This window comes from Cryptotermes secundus, unplaced genomic scaffold (genome assembly GCF_002891405.2).
Source record: "Cryptotermes secundus unplaced genomic scaffold, Csec_1.0 scaffold685, whole genome shotgun sequence".
Taxonomy (NCBI): domain Eukaryota; kingdom Metazoa; phylum Arthropoda; class Insecta; order Blattodea; family Kalotermitidae; genus Cryptotermes; species Cryptotermes secundus.
The window spans coordinates 759,019-773,311 of NW_019734365.1; the positions used below are offsets into that span (position 1 = coordinate 759,019).

Consider the following 14,293-nt stretch of genomic DNA (forward strand, 5'->3'; position numbering starts at 1 on the left):
AGGTACTACAGCAGTCACATAATTATTTTGTAAGACACAATCCTCATTCGTCGGCTCTGTTCAAGACCGCCTGCATTCTTCCATCTTTTAGTTACAATTTTACTGCTGTTCTGCCACTCCCAAACATCCGGGATCTATGGTTAATTATGAATTTTTTCAATACCTAATCATAGCGCACAAGGTTACTGCCTTTGAAAAAACCCCTCCGCTTTACGGCCGTCAAAATTACAATGGAAACAGCAGACACAATGTCTTAATCTTTTAAAACTCATAACCGACAAATGAAACGAAGTGAGAAATCAAAACGCTCGTATAAATAGTGAGCTTTGTTATACACATAGCATCAGTGAATATATTGTCGTGGCCTGAACAGCACGTGTAGACGAGATGGCTTTCCGTTACATTGGTCGAGTTGCGATTGTTTCATTATCACTGTTCATGAACACAGCGTTAGGTTCCGAAGAAAGTCCCCAGCTACCACACATGTATTACCTGCGACAGTCGTGGCCGCAAGTTGATCAAAAAACATCATCAAGTTTTCCAATAGGATATGGGATTGGTGGTGTAGGATTCTTGCCCAAAGGAGGTCTTTTAGGAGTTGGTGGTCTGGGATATTATGGTGGTGGACCTATTGGGAGCTACGGTGGTGATTTTCTAGGAGGCTATGGAGGTGGACTTTATGGTGGCTATGGGGGATTCGGAGGAGGTCTTCAGAAGAGCCAAGGAGGTAGCAGTTACAGCAAAGGGCAGTCCGGCATTGGAGAGCAAAATCAAGCAGCAGGATTTGCAGCTGGAGGAGGCCACAAGGGACAAACTGCAGCCCAGAACTCCCAGGGATATTCAGGGGCTCAAGACGCCCAGAGACAGAATCAACAATCTTCTGGTTTCTTTGGTAACGAGGCTGGAGAAAAGAAGAAATATGAGAAAGGGGGAGCCTACGAAGGTGGTTCGAACTACGGGCAATCTGGTAAGAACAATTCCGGGGTCTAATGTTTGTTAGTGAGACATAAGTGAAAACTTGATCTGTGGCATTGAAGGGAGAACACAGATTGGGAGTATTTGAGAACAGGGTGCTGAGGAGAATATTTGAACCGAAGAGGGATGTAGTAATACGAGGTTGGAGAAAAATGCATAATGAGTAACTTCATAACTTATATTATTCGTCAAATATAATTAGAGTGACCAAGGCAAGGAGGACGAGATGGGCAGGACATGTAGGTTTCATGGGGAGAAGAGGAATGCATACAGGGGTTGGGTAAGAAAGCCAGAAGGAAAAACGTCATTAATAAGACCTAGAAGTAGGTGGGGGTTTAACAGTAAAATTGATGTTAGAGAAATAGAATAGGGTGTTATGAACTGGATTCATATGCACAGGATAGGGACCAGTGGCGGGCTCTTGTGTACACGGTAATCAGCCTTCAGGTTCCATACAAATGTGGGAAATTCTTGAGCAGCTGAGCGACTGACAGTTTCTCAAGAAGAAGAGCTCAACTCATGGAGTTAATTAGTTAGCTAGTTACTTAGAGACATGAGGCCGCGTCATAGCTCAAGAGGATAGTCGTTGACGGCGGCCCGGTTTCGATCCCGAGTCTGGTCAAGTGGGATTTGTGGTGGACAAAGTGGCGCTGGAGCAGGTTTTCTCTGAGTACTTCGGTTTCTCCTGCCAATCCTCATTCCACCAATTGCTCCACAATCACCCTCACCTATCATCTGGGGCTTGTACAATAGGCCAGAAGTGGCCGCAGTACAAGGGACTTAATCCCACCCCACTAGCAATAAGAAAATGCTTAGAGAAATAAGTATGTGTATATACACCGATTTGTGCGTCTTTGTTTTCCTATTAATGTGCCAATGAACACAGTGATGTACACATTAGCATTTCTGCCTCGCATGAGGACTGTAAAATATCCACGGCGACCTGCTATTATGGCTGAAGATTTTAGTTATTTTCCTTAGGCCTTCCAGCCAAATGCCGGGATAAGCCCTCAACACTAATTCCACTATCATTAGATACTGTATAGACTGGACTACTGATAGCGTTGTTAAATAAAACAACTAAATAAAGGATCTATATGTCACCTCGCTATACATGAGTTACTCGTTAATTTCGCGTCTCATTCTGACTCAATTCGGAGGTCGGACTTGTCCGTTTTTAAATAAACAAAAATATCACAATTGCCATGTTATCATTAAACAATGTCTGCCCTGGAATGCAAAACCAGTTTTTCATATTGAGTCAGTGAAAGTATGCTTTTTCGTGTTTCCCACTTAATTCCTGAACTGTCTAGAGGACTGTCTATAATTCAAACATGTTTCACACTAGAACGCCTTTGAGACTCGCTGTTTATGCATATCTGCCTATTTCGGCATCAAATAAACTCAATATACATGCAGAAAATTTTACGAAGTCTTACATTTTGGAGTGCTTTTAAAATTGATAGGGCGATATTACCTTGAACAAAACTGTGTAACAAGAACTATTAATTTACTCGATAATCTAAGGATATCCTAATATTTCACTATAAAAGCTTCAGACAAAGTATAACATACTATATTATATTTCAGCATCCTGTTACACTCACACAATACATATGGATAAATACCGTCTTAAGTGCAACAAATTTTATTGTAGTTTTTTACGCGTGTAGATTAACAAAGATTTTATACAATTAGAAAGACTGGTAATTTTAAATTTTAACAAGCAGTGTAACAGCTACGTGAGTGATACACACCTGATGATGGCCATTTAGGGCCGAAACATGTAGTGTGGAGGAGGAAAAGAAGTAAAAACTTACAATAAAATTTGTTGCACTTAAGACGGTATTTATCCATATATATAACATACTATTTTGATAAATGAATACGAGTAGTAATTATTAAAATGCAGTTCATTAGTAGTGTCTGCATAAAAACCAAATTGAATTATTTGCAATACAGACTATGCACGTTGCAATACTTATTTGTTTTCAAATACAGTTTTCAAACACAACAATTAAATCAACAATTTAATACAAAATCTCATTTCGGGAGGTTGAAGTTTCATACAAAACAACAAGAAATTATAAATCTTAATACAATGAAACGGAGGGAAGCTGCGAATATATTGAACAAGTAGTCGCGAACAGCTAACAAGGAGTGGTCCTCCGGCTTGGGGGTTGGACGTGGGGCTAACAACTCCTCATCGTAAAAAAAATACGAAATTTTACGAAAATGAACACAAAGCATCGGACCTGGAAGGATTCCTTGGACAAACGACCTAAGCGAGATTTGGTACTTGGAATGTTAGAAGTCTATATAGGGTAGGTTCGCTCAGGGCAGTGGCAGAAGAAATCTTAAAATATGTTAGATTTAGCGGGAGTTCAGGAGGTCAGATGGGGCGGAGGGGGCATCGCACCAGCAGGAGACTACACATTTTTCTATGGAAAGGAGAATGAAAATCATGAATTAGGTATAGGATTTTACGTACATAAAAGAATTGTATCAGCAGTTAAGAGGGTAGAGTTCGTTAGTGATACTATATCATATATAATAACAAAAGGTCACTGGTGTGATATCATTGTTATGAATGTTCACGCCCCAACAGAAGATAAAATTGATGACATAAAGGACAGGTACTATGAAGAACTAGAATATGTATTTGATAGATTCCCTTAATACCCTATCAAAATTTTGTTAAGAGATGTCGATGTCAAAGTAGGGAGGGAAGACATTTTCAAACCAACAATTGGGAATGAGAGTTTGCATGAAATTAGAAGTGATAATGGAGTTAGAGTAGTAAACTTTGCCACATCCAAAAACCTTATTGTCAGAAGTACATTGTTACCACATTGTAATATTCATGCATTTACTTGGACATCTCCTGATGGGAAGATACACAATCAAATCGACCATATATTGATAGATATGAGGCGACATTCAATTATACTTGATGTCCGATCATTCAGGGCAGCAGATTGTGATACTGACCACTACCTGGTGGTGGCAAAAGTTAGGGATAGACTGGCAGTGAGTAAAAAAACAGCGCACAGAGTTCTTATGAAGAGGTTCAATCTCAAGAAATTAAATGAGGTAGAGGGTAAAGAGCAGTATCGTGTTGAAATCTCAAATAGGTTTGCGGCTTTGGAAAACTTGGACACTGAGGTGGATGTTAATAAAACTTGGGAAACTATTAGAGAGACTATAAAAATGTCTGCCAAAGAGAGTCTAGGTTATTATGAACCGAAGAAGCATAAGCCATTATTCGATGAAGGATGCTCAGAATTACTAGACCAATGAAAACAAGCCAAATTGCAATGGTTACAGAATCAAAGTGAAATAAATAAGGATAATCTGAACAATAAAAGACTCAAAACCAGGAGGCATTTCAGGAACAAGAAGAGGGAATATCTGAAAGACAAAATTGATGACCTTGCAGTGAACAGTAAGAACAAGAACATTAGAGACCTGTATAGAGGAATTACTTACCTAATCATGGAGCTGAGCCCTTCTTGAGGAGCCGTCAATTCTGCAGCTACTCAAGAATTTCCCAACATTTTACGGAACCCGAAGGTTCATTACCGTGTTCACAAGAGGCCTCAAGCGGTCCCTATCCTGAGCCAGATCAATCCAATCCATCCCATCCTATCTTTCTGAGATCCATTTTAATATTGTCCACCCACCTACGCCTTGGTCTTCGCAGTAGTCTCTTTCCTTCCGGCTTTCCCACCAATATCCTATACGAATTCCTCGTCTCACCCATTCGTGCTACATGACCTGCCCACCTCATCCTCATTGACTTGATCATTCTAATTATACTTGGAGAAGAGTACAAGTCATGAAGCTCCTAATTATGCAGTTTTCTCCAACTTCCTGCTGTATAGAGGAATAAATATCTTTAAGAGGGGTTACCAACCTAGCAAAAACTTAGTGAAGGATAAGAACGGTGATCTGCTTGCAGATTCCCACAACATTTTGAATAGGTGGAGGAACTACTTCTCTCAGTTATTGAATGTACATAGGGTCAGTGATGTTAGGCAGACAGAAATCGATACAGCTGAGCTGTTAGTACCTGATCCTAGCCCTTTTGAAGTTGAAAGTGCTATCACAAAATTGAAACGATATAAATCGCCAGGTAGTGATCAAATTCCGGCAGAACTTATTCAAGCTGGAGGCGAAATATTACGTTCTTAGATCCACAATCTAATTACTTCCATTTGGCATAAGGAAAAATTGCCTGATCAGTGGAAGGAGTCTATTATTGTACCAGTTCACAAGAAGGGTGATAAAATTGATTGTAGTAATTATCGGGGGACATCACTGCTATCAACTTCATATAAAATTTTGTCCAATATTTTTCTTTCAAGGTTAAGTCCATATATAGATGAAATTATTGGGGATCATCAGTATGGGTTTCGATGTAACAGATCAACCACAGATCAGATCTTTTGCATTCGTCAGATACTGGAGAAAAAATGGGAATACGATGAGACAGTACATCAGCTATTCATAGACTTCAAGAAAGCCTACGATTCCGTTAGGAGGGAAGTATTGTACAAAATTCTGATAAGAGTTTGGAATACCCATGAAACTAGTTAGGTTGATTAAAATGTGTTTAAACGAAACGTAGAGTAAAGTCCGTAGAGGTAAATATTTGTCCGATAAATTTCCTATCCAGAATGGTCTAAGACAAGGAGATGCTTTATCGCCACTCCTTTTCAAATTGGCTTTAGAATATGCCATTAGGATGGTCCAGGGAAACCAGATGGGACTGAAATTAACGGGACACATCAGCTGTTGGTCTATGCTGATGGTGTGAATCTACTGGGTGATATGTATATATACTATAAAGAAAAACACATAAACTTTAATTTACGCAAGTAAAGAGGTTGGTCTAGAAGTAAACACAGAGAAAACTAAGTATATGTTTCTGTCCCGTTACAAAAATGCAGGGCAAAATCATGAGGAAACAGATGTTTTGAAAATGTGGCACAGTTCAGATATTTGCGAATGACGATAATAAATCAAAACCTGATTCAGGATGAAATTAAGAGGAGATTGAATTCTAATGCTTGCTACTGTTCAGGTCAGAACCTTTTGTCTTCTCGTCTGCTGTCAAAAAATATAAAAATTAGAATATACAAAATTATAATTTTGCTTGTGGTTTCTGTATGGGTGTGCAACTTGGTCTCTGACATTAAGGGAGGAACATAGACTGAGGGTGTTTGAGAACACGGTGTTGAGGAGAATCTTTGGGCCGAAGAAAGATGAAGTGACAGGAGGTTGGAGAAAACTGCATAATGAAGAGCTTCATAACTTGTACTCAGTTCCACGTATAATTAGAATGATCAAGTCAAGGAGAAAAAGGTGGGCAGGGCATGTAGCACGAATGGGGGAATAAAGGACTGCATATAGGATATTGGTGGGAAAGCCAGAAGTAAAGAGATCACTGGGAAGACCAAGGCGTAGGTGGGTGGACAATATTAGAATGGATCTTAGAGAAATAGGATGGGATGGCATGAATTGGACTGATGTGGCTCAGGATAGGGACCAGTGTAGGACTCTTGTGAACACAGCAATGAACCTTTGGGTTCCATAAAATGCTAGGAAGTTCTGCAGTAGCTGTACAATTGACGGCTTCTCAAGAAGGGCTGAGCTCCATGAGTAAGAATTATGTATAAGGAACTCAGAGCTATATATGGGAATATAAAAGTAAAATGTTTCCTGTCCTAACACATTATCACACCTGCGCTGTTTATTAGTTCTACAGTAGATTTATGCCCGCAATAAATGAATAATAACTTGGCAAAGAGAGTGGTGCAGTATATCACATCGAGCGTTCTTGTTCAATGTTTACAAAGCGCGAAGTATAGCTCGTGTTACTGGCTACACTCTTCCGTTCAATATAAGCAGGCGCAAGGTAGTTCATAATCCTATGTCCTCTGTATGCGTAAAGGTAACATCAGTTACACTCCACATAACAAGGCAGTTCATTCTAAAGGACTCTTCAATGCAATGACGGTGAATCGCTTTGTAGTTATCTAGGACGGAGAGATTATTGGATTTACAGTAGGTTTAGCGGCCGTGGGGATTCGTTGCGCTGACCACGCAACATCCTGTATCCGCTAAAGTTGGCACTAACTTCGTTGATCAGCGGCGGTCGCTTGGTCGTATATTTCGCTTGCGGATTAAGGCCACGGAGTTTGTTTTGTTTTGCAGGTTATTTAATGACGTTGTGTGAATTTGAGGTCTTATGTAGCGTCGAGTGGTAGGAGAGGATGAAAAATTACTTCGGGTGACCTTGAAATAATTTGGTAGCCGCAGTCTTGGTCTATTTAGAAGGAATTCGTCACGAAGGAATGAGAGGAATTGGGAGAAAACTTAGTCAAGGTAGCCGGGGTCACAACCCACATTCGAACCGAACACCTACCTAATACCAGTCATAAGTGTTACAGTCAAATTAGTCGGGTGTAAATATTGAAAGATTTCACCATAAATTTGAGTCAAAATGAATCTGACTTTCCGAATGGGAAGAAAGTCGTTATTTGGCCGTGAAAAATACATATGCCTTGCATGCATGAAGCCAAAAACGTGCATGGCTTGCACTTTAGTTAGAAAGGCTTGTGCACGAAGAAAGAAAATCCACTGCAGGTTTACGAACCAGCGACTTAGCATATTTAAAAGGCAGGGTAATAGTCTGCAAAAATATGCATAAACCCGTCGAAAAATATTATTCGCTTTTTGTACGCAGTGCAGGAAATGAGTCCCATGCTTCTGCTTATCCGCAAGTTATATCTCAGAAATTGCTGAAAGAATTTCTAATAAGGTTTGGTGTTGGAAGTTTGCAGTAATCTTTCTTGGGCAAAATAAATTGTGGCCCATATCGGTAAAATATAAACCCTGCTGTACGCGAACCTGAAATCGACTTTTGTCCATATTTCAACACCATCTCATAGTAGTCTATAAAGTACTGATACTTGAAATAATCATTAAAATCTGCAACATTATACCTATGTTAAATATTTTCCAATTTTTTTATATCTAATAAATAAAATTAAAATAATTAGTGACTCTATCCAGTGTGATATCTGTAATAATGTTAGGGAGATAGATTTTACCTGCAACAAAATAACACCTAGTAAACTGAGGTATGAAATACAGGGAAGCAAACATTTGGGAAGTATCTGCAGTCCATAAGTACAGCCTTCCAATTTTGTTTCGGGTGGTATACTTGAAAATACAGGCCAGCTAGTGAAATGAGGATGATTTGTATACTATATATATATATATGTAGACTGGAGGCTCCAAACAATTACATGGATATGTGAGTACAGCTTAGGCTGTCCACACAGAAGTTAATTCACACTACCCTATTAGCACTGCATTAACAATCTTATCACTGTTCTGTGAACTGCGTTAAATTTCATCTAGACCAACATCTGTGTCTCTAAAGCCACAGGCTGCACCTTAGACGAATCAGCGACGAGATGAATAGGGAAGAATTACAAAGTTGTGATTACTCCAGTAGTGAATTTGGGGCCTCCGTAGAAATTTAACTGCTTTCAATAAATTTATCAGACTATATAAGCACCGAAGAACTTGGATTTATATTTCTTTAGAGAATAATTCTATTTCCTAATTCTGAAGTGGCATTTAACGTATTTATTTATACTAATTTATAAATCTCAGCACGGTGTGCATATAGACTAGGCTACAGGCTGAACGACACATACGTCGTGGTTCCACGCCCAGCGGAAGCAAGGGACGTTTCTCTTATCCATGGCTCCCGACCCGACCTTGGTTCCCATCCAGTATATCACCTAATGGGTGAAGCGGCCGGAAGTGAATCTATCATTACCTCCATTTAATGCCAAGGTCAAGGGCCGCGCCATAGCTCAAGCGGTTAGTCGCCGGCTTCCCACCGCGTCGGCCTGGGTTCGATCCCGTGTCTGGTCAAGTGGGATTTGTGGTGGACAAAGTGGTGCTGGGGCAGGTTTTCTCCGAGTACTTCGGTTTCCCCTGCCAATCTTCATTCCACCAACTGCTCCACAATCACCCTCACCTATCATCTGGGGCTGGTACAATAGGCCAGAAGCGGCCGCAGTACAAGGGACTTAGTCCCACCCCACTAGCAATAAAAAAATAATAGTGCTAAAGTCAAGTATGCGGCGAGCTGTACCTGATTCCTTCACATGTCTTAATGGCGTGTTATTGTGATTATCGTCTATGACACTCACTTTTTGCTGTTTTTAATATTATATTTAGAGAAAACTACAAGAACAAGGCGCTGGAAAAAGGTAAAGAATCACGATTTAGAAACATCTTCTGAATGTATCAACTTTATGTTAATAAAGCACTGTTATATAGCCTAGAATAAACGTTATAACCCTAACAACCTGGGGCACAAAGAAATTTTGTTTGAACAGTCGCATGAAGATCATTATAGAACTCGGTATAATGGAAAGAGAAAACAGACAATTTGCACACTTCTGTAAACAGGTGATTGCCGGTGTCGCACAAGAGCGAGAATTATTTTATGTCCCTCTGTCCATGTGCTATGGTTAATGTTCATTAACACCGATAAAGCAGCTATGTTTTTATTACACAGAAGGTTATTACACTTTGCTAGTAAATTATTAAATGCTTAATTACATAACTAATGAACCATGTAACTATGAAACGGGTCAGCTGACTGTTCAACCAACTTACTTATTTACTCTCAGGCAATAGAACTCAAAAATACAACGGCGTTTGAAGCTACTGAGGTCCAATTTGATTCAGTTCACATCTCAAAATCAATGTTCCTAAAATCAGTCCTAATATAACCCTTCGGCCTCCTCGTCCATATGGTGGTGGTTGGCGTAGCGGTGACACATTCTTCGAAAGGTGGTTATTAAAATTTCGGAAATAATACCTGCTATATTTACGTAGAATTTTCATTAGTCTCTCTAGGCCAGTGGTTCCTAATCTGGGACGCAGGGACATCCTTGGGGTGCGAGATGGCCTTTCTGAGTGTGCAAGGCATGCCAGATTTTAGAAATTAAATAATCGAAAACACAAATTAAGAAACTACTTTGTTTCATCAGTCGTATGTATTTATTAACTTTATACTTTTTAACAATTACCATAATAGGCAAACAAATAAATTTTTCGGGTTTAAAGAACGAGCCTATTTCAGTGATATTTGATGAAGGGTGCGACACCACATTTTGAGAAACAAAGGGCGCAGGTTTTATTAAATTTTAAAAACCTCCGCTCTAAGCAAATGCCAGGACAGCTGTCTTGAAGCAGAATAGCCTCCTTGCAAGTCCTCATTTACCCGCCTTACATTATCATATTCACATCTTATTCGACGCTATGCTTATAACCTCTGTAGATGATACAATGTCGTTAAAAATCCAGAGAATATACCTATCTTTACTGGTCTTCTAACTGGCTAGACGTTTACCCACTGAAATCCTGTACTCGTTTATTCTTTCCTTATCCCACTTTCATGTCCAGCCCATCGTAACTTCCTTAGTTAGGCAACCCTCTCAACACAACGTGAGCTGTAAAATTACGGAATTATGTATTACATAATACATTCCATTCCCCACGTAGTTTATCTTATCTCTTGGGTCCATATATTTTCCTGAATACACTGTTTTCAAACATACGAGTAATTACAATATTCTGTCAACGTACAAGGAGACTGTACAGCTTAGCAAGTACAGGAACTGATTACTGGTTCAATGACCGCAGTCTGATTCTCTGGATGGTCAGGATTTCTTTTGCAACACTTCCAGACCGGCTTTGGAGCCCACCCGGGCCAGTATCAACGGGTACTGGGAGCTGTTTATCTTGAATTAAAACGACCGGAGCGTGAATCTTACTGCTAAATTCCAACAGAAGCCATGGATGCATACAGGCCTATCTCCTCTCCCCATATATCTTCAAGGTCTGGTGCGTAAGCACAAGGGCAAATTTACTCTTTACCGAAGTAAGCGCCACTGTTTCATAACAATACCAAACAACTGATAAAATGGTTATTCTGTATATGGCAACTTAGTATTCTAGCTTCAGAGATTGGATGGAAAGAGAATGTATCCTGCAGTGTAATTGTTTCATTTTATCTCCAGGTAAGAAGCAGGGTGAGGTGAAAAGCAATCAGGACCATAAAAAGGGCCACAGCACCAAGGGATATCAGAACTTCCACCACAAAGACGAGACTTCAAAACAAACGACATTCTTTGACGAATCAAATGACGAAGGAAGCCACTATGATTACCAAGGACAACAGGGAGCATACGGTGATCAGGGTGGATCGTCATACAAAGGAGCCCAGCAAGATGGTAGTTTCGCTAGCGGTGAAAAAGGCAAGAAAGGCCATTACGATTCTGGGTACGCCAATGAGAACCAGCATGGCGCCAAAGGATCACACAGCAATCAAGGATACTACGGAGATAATGCAGACTACGGTCAGAAGAAAGCGTACGATGACTATGGAAAGAAAGCAGCTCTAGGACACCAGCAGCAATATGGGGGCTATCAAGGACAGCAGTTTGGCGGATTTAAGAAAGGTGGTAACTTTGGCGGTTATGGAGGAGGTTTAGGACATATAGGATATCTGGGATATTAATTTATGATGATAACATCTAATTTGAAATCAGTGCTTCCCACTTACAGCATTATTCTCAGAACTTTATACTGTTGATAAAGAACGACTATGTTAAATAAACATAAATCTTACTGTCATGTGTAGGTAAGCGGGCTCAAGAGGCATGAGCTTACTTGATCAATCAATTCAAGATATCACTTGTCGGGTTGGTTTCATTATAAAGTACAAAATTTATATATAACATACACTGCAAATAATGCTTCGGCTTTCATGATTTAGCTACTCTAGTCTGCTCAGTTTCAGATTTCCTTTCTGGAACTGAATATTTTAGACATTTCGACTCTCAGACATCATATCACCGCAAGGCCTCCTCCTTCACAGGAGAACACAACACATAAAGGCATATTACATATCCATACCTTGATCGGATGTGATCACTTAGCTTTTTGCTTGCAAATTGTGACTCGTCACAGACAACTAGAAAAACATACTTCTTTGTGCCAGGATATGATAATGGATGTGACTGTTTGTCCCAAAGTTCTTTCGCTAATATTTTAATTTCTCTAATTTAAGATTTAAAATGGATACAATTTTCCATATATTGAATGCTACTTCGGAAAATGTTCTGGTCGGACTTAAGGACGTGGAACGATCTCTGCATACTTGAAAGGACGAGAGAATTATATGCATTCATTTCAAAGTCCCGTGTTGTTGCAGAAAATATATTCCTTGTTCTCAATGTATTTCTGATGTATTTTTGATTATATAACCGTGTGACTAAGCATATGAATTTCGTGGCTGCCAGAAAATGCGGAATTAAATATAATATTTGTAATAATCGTTGATGAAATAATAAATATTAGTCAAACAAAGTAATGAAGTTTATTCCTGAAATTCAAGTTTATAAATTATTCCACCAAGCTTCGCAATTAGGTATATTATTCTGTAAGTTCACAACAATATTAGTGTCTTCAATTTGTAAAATTTTTCGTCAAGCTTCGCAGCTAAGTATTTTGTAAGTTCACAATAAAATAACTTTTAATATGTGTCAAATAATTTACATTTTCTTACACTGCAAGTCACTCTAAGTACTATGTTCTTCATATTTATGACGGAAGAAATGTCTCTCCTCCAAGGATTTTTAACACCAGTTTATACATCACTTAGCAATTTGTTTAGCACTAAAGAGATGCATTTTCTAGGATATAACGCCATGTAGTCCGGTGAAAGTCAACTGACTTTTCGGAGAGGTATATCGCCTCTATCCTTAGGTAGAAGAGTAATCGAAGCAAGAAACCAGCAAGAAGGGGTCAGAGGCGAGGTGGTTTTCAAAAACTACGGTTAACTTTCACTTGACTACATAGCGTTATGTCCCAGAAGATAGAATTCTTCATAGCGCTGTGAGACCGTCAAATCCGATATGTATGACATTGTTCACTGTCTGAGATAAATCCAATATATTCTACGTTGTACCCCTATCTTCACTTAAAGGCTCATATTGAAAGATATTACTTTTTGCTTCTATTTTCGATATTTCCAATTTCTTATTACTGTTCCCCTTGTATTGTAGTATGTAGATTTCGTGTTCTATCCCGAGTACTCTCTCTTATCGAAAATGAAAGCAATAAAAGAATATACGTCAGTATAGTGAGAACCAATTTTTGAAGACTGGAGTATAACTAATCATTGTAAGTTGTTATAAAATAATGAACTCGCTTATTTTTTCGCTCGTTCATGTAAGAACCTTTTTCTCCTTTACAACAGATGTCCATTCTTCTCTCATCCCGCATCCATCGTTAGGTTTCTCGTATTTTCCGAGACGAGGTTGTTAAGTCTCATGCCCAGCCCTATACATCTAGGCCCAGGGGATGCCTTTTGTCTAGCGCCTATCCTTCGCCCTAACAGCGGTGATCCTAACAGGAGCTGATGCTCTCGCTTGCATCATCTCGCATCATCTCCAGATGATCGGGGAACACCAGTTTTTTCTATCACCTTAAGGTAGTAGCCAAAGGAGGAGAATGAAATAATGAGACTCGAGAGGGGTGTAAGAGGTTGCGATTGTGCTCTTTTGTAAGGCAGAAGCCTACAGACCAGAAACTCACGGCCGCGCCATAGCTCAAGCGGTTAGTCGCTGGCTTCCCACCGCGGCGGCCCGATTTCAAACCCGGGTCTGGTCAAGTGGGATTTGTGGTGGACAAAGTGGCGCTGGGGTTAGTTTCCTCCGAGTACTTCGGTTTCCCCTGCCAATTTTCATTTCACAAAAAAATGTCCATAATCCTAATCACCCGGGGCAAGTACAATAGACTAACCAGTGGCCGCAGTGCCGAGTGGACCCAACTGGACTCCACCCCACACTATGCGAACCAGAAACTTGCGTGGTGAAACGGGAGAAAACAATTAAACAACTCATGTAAAATGGTTAATTCCCGGAAAAGCAGGCGCGTTAACCGCGTAAAGATAAGCAGCGGCACGTACACAGGGAACCTACACAGAATAACACCTGTACAGTGCTGAAAACAAGAAGTAGCCGCTGCAGCACTATAGACGTGGGGCGAGTAACCCTAAGAATTTTAAATTTTAAATTTTAAATTTGGGGAAAAAAATCAAAAGAATTTTTAAAGTTGGAACTGAAGATTTTAAAAGTGTCAGTTCATAAAGGTCAAAATTGACGTGTGTGGGTGGCAAAGATGAGGTACGAATCAGACAAATATCAGCGAAGTA

The 14,293-nt window shown here is 39.7% G+C and overlaps 1 protein-coding gene across 1 annotated transcript; it reads left to right on the forward strand.

Moving 5' to 3' along the window:
• The first annotated feature begins 360 nt into the window (after positions 1–360).
• Positions 361–12,571, forward strand: LOC111868911 (keratin, type I cytoskeletal 9). The gene is made up of 2 exons (XM_023860004.2): positions 361–967; positions 11,094–12,571. The coding sequence occupies exons 1-2, from the start codon at positions 388–390 to the stop codon at positions 11,591–11,593; spliced, it is 1,080 nt and encodes a 359-aa protein (XP_023715772.1). The 5' UTR covers positions 361–387; the 3' UTR covers positions 11,594–12,571.
• The last annotated feature ends 1,722 nt before the right edge of the window (positions 12,572–14,293 follow it).